This window comes from Strix uralensis, chromosome 14, assembly GCF_047716275.1.
Source record: "Strix uralensis isolate ZFMK-TIS-50842 chromosome 14, bStrUra1, whole genome shotgun sequence".
Lineage (NCBI taxonomy): Eukaryota > Metazoa > Chordata > Aves > Strigiformes > Strigidae > Strix > Strix uralensis.
In genome coordinates, this window is record NC_133985.1 from 17141311 (window position 1) to 17155228 (window position 13918).

At 43.1% G+C, this 13918-nt stretch overlaps 1 protein-coding gene across 1 annotated transcript in view; it reads left to right on the forward strand.

Annotated features, from left to right (window-relative positions):
* Positions 1-3119: 3119 nt before the first annotated feature.
* The window catches only part of GLRA1 (glycine receptor alpha 1), a 38978-nt gene continuing 28179 nt past the window's right edge, over positions 3120-13918 (forward strand). Inside the window, exon 1 of the mRNA XM_074883464.1 lies at positions 3120-3649. Within this exon, the coding sequence (XP_074739565.1) occupies positions 3594-3649 (56 nt within the window). The 5' untranslated portion in view covers positions 3120-3593. The remainder of the gene's footprint in view (positions 3650-13918) is intronic.

Here is a 13918-nt window from a genome sequence, read left to right on the forward strand (position 1 = left end):
TGTACAAGTGCCACCAGAGAAAGACAAATGCCTTTTAAAAGCATTTGGACTCTGCTTGAAACATAAGAGACCTGGCAAGTAAACTCTCCCCAAAAAAATGACAAAATACTGCAGCAAAAGCAAGTAGAGGGATAAAATCCAATCTAAGAGCAAGCCAGGACAGGTCTGGGAAGAAGATTCTTGTCAATCGGTACCTGATGACAGGGGTTACTTACAGTAACAGTGATAAAATTAACTTCTAACCATTATTAGATCTCCAGACCTGATTTCCAGTTTATCTGCCCTTAGTTTCTTGGAGAGCAAAAGAAAACTAAAAATCAGGCATTGTACAGAACCAATGTAGGTAATTTCACCACAGACATCCCTGTAGATGGGTTTCAGTGAGGATTGACCCTGACCAAGGTCTGACACATGCAAGTAGCACATACCAAGGCAAGCAAGTAACAACTGCCTTAGCATCAGGAGGAGATATAAGATCACACAGTCTAGAGGCGAATATCTCCAGCCAAAAAAAAAAAAAAAAAAATAAATAAACAAGGAAAGTTGTATCCAGAACACACTCCTTTTCCAATGATGGCAAAACACATAATGCAGAAGATACAGGTACCTTTGGGGTCCTCCTGATAAGACATGCAAAACTCACATCCCTTAAATTCACATTTCTTTTGATTTTACTCCCTGGTCTAAATCATCTTGATGCCTAGACCTGCTCCAAACATCTGTTGCAACCTGGCTTTGCCTCTGTTTCCCCAAATGCCAAAGCAAATAATGCACCTATTTCTGTCCATGAGAAGAAATGTTTGAATACCAACAAAAGAGTCTCTGGGCCCACACAAATCACTCAGTCACCATCACCAGGATAGATGACAGCAAAACAGATAAGTCCTTTCCCTGGGAAAAGCAGTTTTCAGACCCTTCAACAGGAATAGCTGTGAAGCTTCTCTGTGTTATATACACACAGATTCATCTGCTTTCTTGATCTTACACACAGCCACCCTGCTCCTCTAACCCAAGGTAGTGCAAGGAGAGCAAGTGGGGACAGACAAAAGGAAACAAGTCTGGATTCCTTTGGTATAAAGATTAAACTTACAGCCAAGGGACAAATCACATAAGACAGTCATATCTCTTGCAAAGCCCATTTGTAAGGGAACCAGAAGGCTGGCTAGCCTCTAGATTTAACCCACAGATGCCAAGAGAGGATTCTGCCTCCTGCTCTTTGTCCTGCTTCCCAGTAAAAATGCAGGGAAACACCATTTCTCTCCTGCTGTGCAGGTCCTGTTAACACCTCCAATTTGGAGCTCCTCCTCCGGTCTGTCAGCACACTGGAGCTGGAAAAACACAGTGACAGCGGCTCATCCATGTGGGGATAAATACCAGGAGAGAAAGTACAGAAAGGAGCCAGCAAGCAGCAGGCAGGAAACGCTGCATGGAATTGCATCCCCAGGAATCTCCATGAATTGAAATCAGAGCCAGTTATTAATCTAGCTAGACACTGAGACCCAGTAGCTGGGGTAAATCAAATTAAACTCCTGTAACAATGGCTAGAAGCCAAGCAGGTTTTTCTTCTCTTTGGAATGATAACCCAAGGGATATTTCTGTCTGCTTAACTAAGTAAACATAGTGCTTTAAAACAAATAAAAAGAGGAGATCAAAAACATAGGTGAATTTTAGTATGGCAGTAAGGTCCTTTGAGATACAACTCCAAGTGAGAAGAAAAACTTGGTTATTTCCTAGCATGGGGGGTTACAGTAGTGGTGGAGCAAGCAGTCCATTTCACCTCCACCCTCCCAGCCTGGGATGGGACAAGTCTTTGAACAGATTAAAAACAGCTAAAAAGGAGTTAAAAGAGACTCTTTCCTTGCCATGAGGAGTTTACAAAGCACAGGACAAGTGAAGAAAACAGAACTTATAGAAGAAAAATTCCATTACACCGGGACAAGAGAGAAGAAAGAAATCCTATGTTATTTAGGAGAGCTAAGTTTTCATTTCAATTCTCAGAAGTTGAGAAGTCGAGCAGAGTGACACACTGACAAAGTGACTAAGGAGCCCATTCCTCCCCTCCCCGACCACCACACTCAGCAGCCTGCGAGCACAGCTGGAGCTGCGATAAGAAACTGCTAAATGCTCCTTACCTGCCCTGGCCTTGATGGCTCTGGCGTTTGCCAAACCTCTTTGCAAAACCAAATACAAAAGGGGGGGGGAAAAAAAAAAAAAAAAAAAAATCAAACAAAGAGGGAGGAAAAAAAAAACACAACAAAAAATCCAACTCAACACAGAGATGTTCCTTAAAAACCAACAGCAACACATAGCAATTGCCAGCCAAGCAGATCTTCCACGAGATGGAGACTTAAGGCACTTACGCTTGCCCTGTCAAGGGAGACGATTTCAGAGACTTCTTAAAAAGACAGCAATTCGGGTTAAAAAAATTGAAATAACCCAAAACGTATCAGCGCTTTAAAGGTTAACAGCCTCTGCTGAAAAACATGCGTTTATCCAACCACGTCCTAGTGTAGTTTTTTCAGCCCCGAGACCAATGAGCACAGCTAAGAGGAGGGCCTTGGGATGGTGAAGAGGCTGAGTTACCCCCTCCCCTCTGCCTTCCTTCTTCTCCACCTCCCCCTCCTGATTTCCTTTTTTTTTTCTTTTTTTTTTTTTTTTTAGTTTAGTAAATTAATGCAGCAAGAAACTCCCAAGATCTGGCGAGTCCTAGCAGGGGAGAGAGGGCAGAGGGGAAATGAGATGCATTAGGAGGACACTGAGCCACTTTCTTTCTGAGCACAATGGGAGTGCTTCCCAAGAAACTTCCCCTTCGCTCCCCTCCGCTCTAGCCCTGAGCAATGGGACACCTTCCCTACAGCACCAATAACTTATTCGGGAGGAAAATAGCCCAGGAAGCAGGGATCAACAGCAGCCAAACGGCGGGCAGGAAAGCGACACAACCGGGACTGCAGCACGGCTCCACACTGACAAATTCCTGTGGATGTAATTAGGAAGACACCCCGGCTAGCAGCGGAGATTAAAGCCCTGGGTTGTTGAGGGTCGCGTCCCCCCCCCCCCCCCCCCCCCTCCCCTCTTACCCCCACCACCCTGATGGCAAACCTACACCCCCTGCGTCTCCCCCTCTCGCCAGCCTGATGTCCGGAGCGAGATCCCGCTGAAGGGAGATTTCGGTGCGGGAAGCCTGGTCCCCCGGCCCCGAGCACCACCACTGCAGTGGCGGTGGCGGGGGCACAGGCGGAGCGGAGGGACGAGCCAAGGCAGCGCCGGAGCGGAGCCGCCGGCCGCTCCGCAGGGGCCCGCGGAGCGCCGCGCACCGCCGCTGTCCAGGGTGCTGAGCGGAGCCGCGCGCCTGGCGCTGTCCAGGGTGCTGAGCGGAGACACCCTCCCTGCCACTGTCCAGGGTGCTGAACCGAGCCCTCCCGGCCTTACCCTGCCCAGCCTGCCTCGGGAGGGGTGGCTCGCTTCCCCTACCAATTCTCCCCAAGTGCCGGGTTACTTTATTGGCCAACCCCACCGGCCCACCCCTCACGGAGTACAAAAAAAAAAAAAAAAAAGAGGAAAAACCACCACCAAAAACAGCGACAACTGGAAAAATGTGCAACGTCAACGCGCTCGGAGTCTACGTGTGGGAGACGATCGTTTTCTTCAGGTAAGGCTCGGCTTTACGGGAGGAGTGTGTGCGCACCGGGCGCTGCCGGGGCCCCAGGCTCAGGGCACAGCCCCTAGGCACAGCCTCAGCCTTAGGACAGCAGCGTTCCGCCTTTCTCGGGCTGCCTTTTCGCCTCCTCTCGGTTCCCCGAGACTGGCTATCGCACAGCCCCGGGCTCGGGACTTTCCGCGGCTTTGGGAGTTACTCCGTTTAATTAGCACCGCAATCTCGCTAACCGCAGTGCTGAAAACACCGACCCCGGCTGGTTGCAAAGTGACAACTAGTGGCGGCTGGGAATGCTGCACTTGAATTTGCCCGGGTAAATATTCCCACCTCGCCCCCTCCTCATCCTCAGATTGCAGGTTAAGGTGAGTTCCGTAGGATGCTTTCACTGCTTAGCTGTGTAGGGCTCCTTTTCAAGGAGGGCTCAACTTATGTCCTCAGCTTGTCACTGAAAGCAAAGAAATAATCTCCTTCCTTCCCAACTTTTTTATTTCATGTTGTTTTCAACATCCTTCCCTTGCAGAATCTAAGAGAAAGCCAATGGGGACGTGGGGAGTTTTTTGTAACTATATCCCTTAGTGTCCAGCTGTATTTTGACTGTTTTAGATGTGCTCAGTTTGTCATTAAGGCTAAGGTAGGAGAAGGAACAGTTTTAGTCTTAGAGAATTGTTTCTGGTCCATCTCACCTTGCAGTGCTTTTATTAAATGGACCAAAAAAAATGGAAGGTAGAAGCTCTTCTTTATTTGCATGAATAATGGAGCCTGCTGTAGCAAGTGATAGATGCCAGATACATGCAACTAAAAAAAGAAAAACCACCCAGGAAAAAAAAAAAAAAAAAAAAAAAAAACGAACTGCTTTCGTGACCTGAACTTGCTCATCAGTCAGGCTTCATTTCAGTTGCATGGCTCTTACTTCTGCATTTCTGTATTTTACTAAAGTCTCACAGTTTAATGGGAAAGAACAGACATTTTTTACATATACATCGTTGGTGTAATACATATTATTTTATGAATCACAGTAGCAGACCTGCTGATACTGGCCAGACTTTGCTAGCTAGCAGCCTCTTTCCTTTTGAACACTAAAGTCTTTCCAGGCATACAAATTGGGATATCCCCACTTCTTTTGTATTTCCACAGAAAATCAACGACAGCAAGATTGTAATGAGAACTCAAAGCATTTAACGTTTATATGTTAGGTAAGCCAAGAGAGGAGTTCTAGAAATACCTAAAATCATCAATATCTGAAAAGCAATGCACAATATCCAATACTTCAGAGCCATCCTTTCTCATCTTATTTAGTCACAAGTGTATAGCAGCACTGCACAATACAGTGGGGTGGACTAGCAGGAGGCATATGTCTGTGCAATGAACTCTTTAGTTAAACAGTGTTGAAGCACAGAGATAAAAAAAACAAGATTAAACAATATATAAGTGCTCTGGAATGCTGTCCATAAATAAGCTAGAAGGCAAAAAAGAAAATTTTAAAAAAGAACATTTCCAGGCTTGAGTTTCCTATGGCCCTGGCACTAATGCATCCGTCTGACTTTCCTCTCAACTGCCTGAACAAGTGAAATTGATACATACTTGTCTTGCTGAACCTGTTCAATGATGCACACTTATGCACCACACAACACATGCGAGTACTTACAGATTCTCAGCACGTCAGTTAAAGTCCTGAGCATTCAAAACCTTGGTAAACCAGTCCCTTCAAGTTCTAATGTAAATGTTTATACTGTTATAAATTATATGCATACACACACGTGCTACATATGATTATGTCATATTGCATACAAAATGTATTTCTGGAAGTCTAGTTTCCCTGAAATTAACATTTAAGAAAATTTTAAAGTGTTTTAATTACAGGGAGTTGTTGAAACCAAATATATTTTTATATATATATACACACATACACACACACTGCAATCATTTTCCAAACAAGAAAAAAAAAAAAAAAAATCAGGAATTCCTGCTCAGAACTGACTCTGCAATGTTTTTCTTTTTTCTCCCGCTTTGTGTTATGTGTTCAATTTATTACAGGCCAAAAATCTACCAGCCTTTCTGGTCCAGGAATAGCTTTGCTATTTCAGTTTCAGTAAGTGAAGTTTATTCATTAACAGTCATTCATGAATTTAGTGTGCCAATTACTCCTACACTCAGTCATACATAATGTTTAAAAAACCCACAAGCTGATAATCCAATAATCCATAATAGAAGTATGCATTGCTTTAAATTACAGGGTGCACCACAATTTATTGCCAGCCTGTCAAAAATATTCTGGAAAGAGTCTATTATATGTTAGCACATACATCACAAAAATAAAGAAAAATCCAAAGTCCCAAAGGAAAATTAGATACAGCCAATAAAAGAAATAACACTAGATCTGTTGCTTAACAAAAATGTCCTTCACCAGCTTTTTAAAAAAACAAGACCCTGTGGGAAAGTAACAGCTGCTGTGTGAATGCAAACATTATGATATTGCCAATATGATATTTGTTTCTGTTACAGTTGGGGTGTTTTTGAAGGAATTTGTGGTAAGCGGCTTATTCTGACATGTATTTCTTTTTGGAAGAGCATTTTCCATTTTGCTACCTGCCTTCTCAGACTGCAGACACTTAGCTGTGACTAAGACATTTACTGAGAACCTGGACAGAGACAGGGATGGAAACTGCATTGGGGTGGGAGATTAAGAGTCTTCTGGCAGACTGCTTGACCAACCCTTCCTTACACATATCTATGTAAGGCAAAATGCTATTTCTTTAAAATAAAAATAGATTGGGCAATATTTACACAGCAACTTCCAGATGTCCTGCTTATATCTGTGGAGACATATGCAAATGTTCTCCCAAAGTCTAACTACACAGACTGCATATTTGTGCCCTGGTTCAGTTATGAATTCCTTCATGCAGAACAAAAAGCTACCCTTACCCTGTGATGATCTTGCCTGGACTTTCTGTTGTACTGTTGCATTTTAATAGCTGTAGTGGTCCAGAAACACCACTGCATAAACCTGGGGTAGGAATGCACCTTGTACAAGGTAGGAGATAAAAGATAGGCTAGAACTGGCACTTCACCCAACTGGACACTGTCCTGTGAAGCTCTGAAATTGTTTGGGCCCGATTCTTGTCTTAATTGCACTTCTGTATATCAGGAATCAGCAACATGACCTTCACTGAATCAGGGTCAGAGTGGGCCCCTTCTGAACAGCAATCTGTCAGCTAGCAGGAGTGATTCAAGGCTACTGCTACAAGTGATTCACAGGCTAAAGGTTGCTGCCAGCCTCAGACCCTACTGGATTGTTCTAACCAGCATTTTTATATTCCCTTCTGTCAGTAACAGAGCTCTTCGATTCCAGTTTTTAGAACAGTAAGAAGATGCCATTGTGAATATGATGCATCTTAACTTTGTGGAAAGACAGACACTTTTTCCTAAAACAGACTTGAGAGATAAAGTAGGTGATTGGAGAGCTGCTGATTTCAGCCCCTTGGAAATACCACAAAAGGAAAGGCAGGGGAAGGAAAAGGAGAGCAATGGACATGTTATCTCCAAACCTTCTGCTATAGCTCTGCAGTGCTAGATAGCATTAGAGAGGTACCTCTGAGTGAAGTACTAACCAGAGAATTCCAGAGTCACAAGATAAACAACATAGCAGATAAAGAGTATTTTCCTCATGCTTACTAAGATCTACTAGAAGTTGCGCCTCTACTGAATCTGTCAGCTCCTCCACAAAATAAAAATGATTTAGCAAAGACTTGGACTAGACAGCTCTAAGGACACTCTAGTTTCTTTGGTCTGCAACCTATAATAGCTCCATTAGAGACCCTACTAAAAGGGTTACGTATTCAATATTTGAAAATGTGATGAGTAGACAGTTCTACCTAGAAACCCTTATAAATCATTCCACAAAGGAAGATTAATTTGGTATCATCCCAGTAGAAGCACAAAAATGTTTGAGACCCTGCCTTTTGCAGGGACTTTGATACACACTTCCATCCATCTGTAACAATTCACTTGCATTGTAGGCAATTAAGACAAATCAACATAAAGCATGCAAAACATTTTCTAACACAGTCTAATCTTAACCTTCCTCTCTAAACAGCTGCCTTAAACTACTCCAGATCTGCTCTTTGGATAGATCAGAACAAAAGAAATGCTTCACAAATGTCTGGGCAAAACCCATTTCCCCCCTCACCCCCCGTTATGTTGGCTGCAAGGAGCAGGAAAACCATAGATAATCACTGTGGTTAACAAAAACATTACAGAAAACGTTGCTGTTTCTCACATGCACTAATAAAATATCCTTTGTCTCTGAGGCACTGGTGCTGCACAGGTTTTAGCTAATATAGACTAGCTGTCCACCTTGACTCCCACTGAACGTTACCCTATATTGCAGCAAGCCCCATTGGCAGGACATGTATTTACTGTTCAAATACCTGAAGGAAGCTGCTTCTGGAAAGAGATCAATATGTGGAGGGAATCATAGGATCCTGTCCTTACATGTAAGAGCATTAGATCATATGATTTATCTACAGAGATTTCAAGAACAAGAATTTAGGCATGGGAATTTGGTCCCCACTTATTCCTCTTCTCCTGTGAAGGAGGTGTTGGAGACCCTTATGTATGAAACAAGTCAGCAAAGGGCCCTCTGACTCAAGTGTCTCAGATATAATAGCACAGACTGAAATCCAAGAAGCTCATTCTCCTACTGACCAAGTGATTCAAGTCAAAAAGGAAAGCAGTTGTAAGCAACAGCCCACTGCAGTTCCTCTGGTCTTGAGCAAACACTTTCCTTGTCAGCTTATGAAATTCATCTCACCAAATCCTCATGAGCTGACCTGGATAGAAAAGGATTCCAACATCTGAATTAAGATGTTAATCAATGTCCAAAATTAAATTACTTTATTATCCCAGTGATCATTCATCTGTGATAGAAAACCAGCAGAGAAGCCTGTTCTCATTTCATCCTAGCACGCAGGTTAAAAGAGCTCTCCAAATTTCAGTATTGAGAACAAGATGCCAGCCCACCTAATGAATGTAATTGCTATTTAGGTACTGATGAGAGACAAGTGTTTTAAAAAAAATAAATCATGTTTTAAAATCACAATATCCAAATCAAACCCACAACATTTAAATATGTCAAATCATCGAAATCTATTCAGTGAGTTTTGCTTGCTCATTTTCTATAACCCGGAGCTTTTCTGAGAATCCCAAAGTGACTAGTATTCAGACAACAGATAGGCTGATAATGCATTTTGGCTTCTTTCACTTTTATTTGCCTGTATCAGCTCTCACTGTTGTGGCACATTAAGTCAGGGTTTCACTATTTCCAGTAAATTAGCCTCTTGCTATCGTTACCTTATATACTTTCTACTGACCCTTATCTATCAGCAAGAACACAATGATTTCGATGCTTACAAAGAATGATTACACTTGTGTACCTCACACTTTTCAAGAAAAATGGCTCATCACATTCTTTCACACACTAAAAATATCATTCCAGCATACTCTCCCCACCATGGTATGATTCAATTTTTTTGACTGACAAAAAAAACCCCACCATTCCAAGTGGTTTTGGTAATTTCCATTTGGAAACAAAGCAAAAAGCTTGGGATAAAAGAAGCAAAAAGGAAGGAGAGAAACAGGAATTCCTCCTGCTGCTCCAGTGGAAGGTTCGTTAGCAGCCATGACCAGACAACTCAACACCAGGCTGTCTGGCTCCTGACTTCTAGACCTACTTGCACAGCCCAGATTCATTGCACTCAGCATAATAAAGTATTGCTAATTCAGCAGGTCAGTTCACCTTAAAGAGGAAAAAAATAATAATTCACCTCTTCTTAATTTCTCTCACCCTTCCCCCAATGTATCTAAACAATTTACATTTGTGGTTTTGAAGCCAGACAACAGAAACCATTTCCCTCGAGGGAAGGTGGTTTGCATTGGTATTTCTTAGTCAAACTGACCAGTTGGTGAAAAATGATGTAGTCCCCTTAACCTCTTGGGAAACTGCTGATCTGCTCTAGCCAATCTGGTCCTGGAGGTCTGCACACTTTGATCCCACTGGTGCTATAAGTCAGGTACACACCTCAAGCTGCTCCCAAATCTCTCCTGATACCTCAAGAGACTGATGCACAGAAACTGGAAAATAAAAAAACAAACCAGAAATATATCTTTTGTCCCCTCGGTAAGGCTAAAGCACAGAAAGGGCCTGCAGAGAACAGAAATAGAGACAGATGCACCCGTCATTTACACGCGCTGAGCACTCCCCATTATGCAGACAATTATTTCATCCATATAATGCACCATGGTAAGCTGCTGATTTGGGGACTGCACCACATCTGGCTGGTACACAGACACAGTTGGCATCCTGTAAATACAACTCTGCTGGATCTAAGTGCCAGTGGAGAAAAGCAGGAGAAATCTTAATTTACCAAACCCCACGAAATTTCAATTTTGAGAGGGAGGTTGAAACAAAAGAACACACTTTTGAACCTGCTTTCCTTTTGATTTCTCCTTCATCTTTCCACTGTGGCTCACAACCCGCTAGGCAGAAAGACAGACAGAAAAAGACAAAAAAACCCAAATGCCTTAGCAGACAGCCAGGCAACTCTCTTGTTTTTATCAGTGCCTCATTGCAAGGTGGGCAAAGAGGGGAAAAAACTACCAAGAGGTTGCCAAGACAAGGAGTGTCGCATGCATGGAACAGCAGGGCTTGCAGTGCAATCAATCATCGCACACGCTGCCTTCAGACGAGAGCTGCCGAGAGCAGCTCTCCTCACGCGCCTGCCCTGCGAGCGATGCCTGCCCCTGCCACCACTCGCCCAGAATGCAGATCCTGTCCCCCAGCCCCAGTGGGGCTGGAGCAAACACACAAATCAATAAAGAGCAACAGAGGTGGGATCAATGGTGGATCAGACCACAGTCGCACGCGTCTGGTTCAGCAGCAAAATGCAGCTGAGACAGGAATCATGCAGAAAAATCCAACAAAATTTGTGACTTCTCACCTGTACCCAATTTCCTTTGATTTTTTTTTTTTTGCTTTCTTTTATTTCAGATGATGCAAATAAAAAGATGCTTTGTGCAAAGCCCCAAGCACAGGCCCCTCCTCCCCCTTCGTGAAGGAGGTATAAAACCTACCAGCATACAAGGGTCAGCTGTTATCAGCACCCTTTAAAAAATCCTTAGCTCCAAATGTCCTTGTTGGTGCCAAGAGCCCCTGTTCAAGATGGGTCCCGTTCCCCATTACAGCAGGATCTATGCACTGCATGTATTACCACAGTTGGGAGCAGGGAAGCAAGATGCTCTAAATTCCTGGGTGAGGCAACCTTTTCTTATCTTCTATGAACTGCAAAGACAGGCTGGGGACAAAAAAAAGTGACTTTTTGTGGGTTATGTTTACAATCTTGTCTCTTTGTTCACTCCCAGTGCTTTCACCCCCTGGAAGCACTGCCAAGCAGGGCAATAGTTTCTGGCCTATCCACACACACAAAGAATTTTTTTCCTGCACCAGAGCTCCCAAGATCTGATTTACAAACCAAAACGTGTGTGTCGCACCTCTCCTGCCACCCCACATGCCTGAGAATCACAAGCATCCTCCAGCTTCCAGCCCCATCCATCACACCCTGACACAGAGCTATGGGCTCAGAAACCATCTCCCAGCAGCATGGCTGACAAAGCACAAGCCTCATCAAACACAACCTGCTCTCCTGCACCAACGCAGGCCCTGCAGCACTGCCAGGGTTGAATAGATGGGGGGTTTTGTCAGGCAGCTGAAGAAACCAAAGTCAGAGGACAGCCCGGGTGGGGAGGAGAAGAGCCCTCCTGGGCAGGAGACCCAGAGCTTAGCCATTCATTCCAGAAGTTACATTTCATCATAGTTCATGAATAAACTGATAAATTACACCAGGAATCACAGGCAGCACAGAGGTAACATTCATCTCCAGCAGGGTAATGGTGTTGCAATGGCAACAACTAATTCCATCAGAAAATATCAAAATGAGCTCTCTTATCGTGCAACTCATTTTACACAGTACAAAATACACACATCAGAGCGCCCCAGTTTTACTGTGAGACCCACAATTTTGTAGGTAGGTTACGCTCAGGAGGCCTTTTTAAAAGATCTGTAGCCAAAAGTTTCAGAAGATAAAACTCACCACCACTCTGCACTGCATGTTATATCTCTTTTAAAAGAATTCTATTCATACTACCTCTGATTTATCAAAAAAAAAAAAATCAGTTATAATATTCTTATTCAATCTTAACGAGCAGCATAAATCCTTAAACTAAAACTAATTTTTAAAAAGCTGCTGTAGCAAGCCATTTGAACTGATGAAAACGCCACAGATAGTGCGACTGCAGAGCTATAGATAGAAGAGCATCCACAATTTCTCGTAATTCTCTGACACTTGTCTGGTCTGTGATCTAAAACCTTCTGACGTCAATTGAGGTTCCCACCACAGCTCTCCATCCAAACACTATATCAAGCACATCAGTGGAGAGAATATTGTTACCTAGAATGTGAAGCCTTGTCTTGTAAAGACATTTTCCCCCTTTATTTACTGCATTCAGGAAGGCTGTTTATGCATAACTAAGATATCTGACTAGCCCCCCTGACTTTAAAGAGAATATTCAGTGTGTGTGAAGCTAGACACATGCTTTTGTCTCTGAAGGGATATTTTTTCCCCTTTTTTTCAATGAAAAATCCTATTATAACTTCTTTTTTTAAACCCTTCAGTATACGCACATGTAAAAGTCAATGCTGGTGTTTTCTGGATTTATTTCACAAGTGATTAGAACCTGAGCATTGACTTGTGCTTCTCTGTTGTTTATGTTTTCAAGCCTGTCTCGGTGTCTTAGGATCATACATCTCCAGAAAGTCACTGCTTGTGCTCCAAGAGCTGTAGATGCTTCTGGAAGAGGCGTTACTTGAAAATGTCACTAGAGAAAATGCATGTGGCTCAAAACTGAATTTAACACACACATTTGATTTTTTTTTAATATGCGATAAGCAAGAGTGACCATGCAACATATGAGAGTTCCAGAAACAGTCCTTTTAAGAGCAGGGATCCTGCATGCAACCGAGCGCTATTCCCATGCAATTTTTTGGTCTCCCTGTGTACTTCCCATCTCAGCTATATACAACATGCAGATTTTTCCCTTAGCCCTCCAGTCAATTGTCTAGTCATTTATTATTTCTCCATCCAGGCAGCATCAGCAATTGTTGCAAGTGCTGGTGTCTTTCCATAGAGTTAATCAGTGTAATTGGGATGTTTTATAGTTCTGGACAGGGTGTTTTGCCATATGGCATAGGAGCCACGAGCTGCAGGAATGTGGTGGTGGAGCACAGAGACATCAGAATGCTGCAGTCTGAAGAAAAGATTTTTCTTACTCTAGTAAAGTTGTTGCAGCTTTCCCTGGATGGGAATGATCACAGAGGGTTAATTTCCCAAGACTCATGGAAAAGTACCTCCCAGCTCCTCTCCTCCTGTACAGCCACAGGGTCCCATGGTAACTGTTGTGCAGGACCTTTGAGAGTGTTTTGGGATTCTTTGGGTTAAAACTTTAACTGATTATTTCCTGCGACTACTGCAATGCAGCTACTTCTGGTGCAAAAGCTAGAATTGGTTTAAACAGCTCACAGCAACAGAGCACAACCATCCAAGACAGAGATGGCAACATTTAGCAAGCCTACTTTTCTTTCCCATCCCCCTCCTCCTGCCATGAATAGGAATAAGTAATGGCTTATTGCCCATTTCTTTCTCAGAGTAAAATTCCTTCTTGCATGTTCTTGAATTCCATATTTCACCAGTTTTGCTGTACATGACTATTTTCCTATCCTGTCCCAACATCCAGGTCTGCTCCATGCCTCTGTCACATAACCTCTCAGTTGAATTAAGAAAAAAAAACAAGTCTATATTTCTTCCCCGATTCTTAGAATTTGTAAATTCACCCCTGTAGCACACCCCGTGTCCATACTGCAGGGACTGTAATTACTAGCAGTTGAGCATGACCACATGGATTACAATCAGCACATCTGTAGCACTCAAAGCTCCTTCTACTCTGCACCATGCTGGGACAAAAACAAAGCATTGGGGCTCTCTTCTGCCCACACACCTCCACTCTTCTTTTATCCTGTGAACCTCTACTACTGTAGGCCAGGAATTCAGACAACGTGACAGAGAAAAACATGCAGACAATGAGTTTCATCCTTTTTAATTGAATTGCATATCAATATTGATTGTGCTATTCATTTTGATAGTAAATCTAATCATT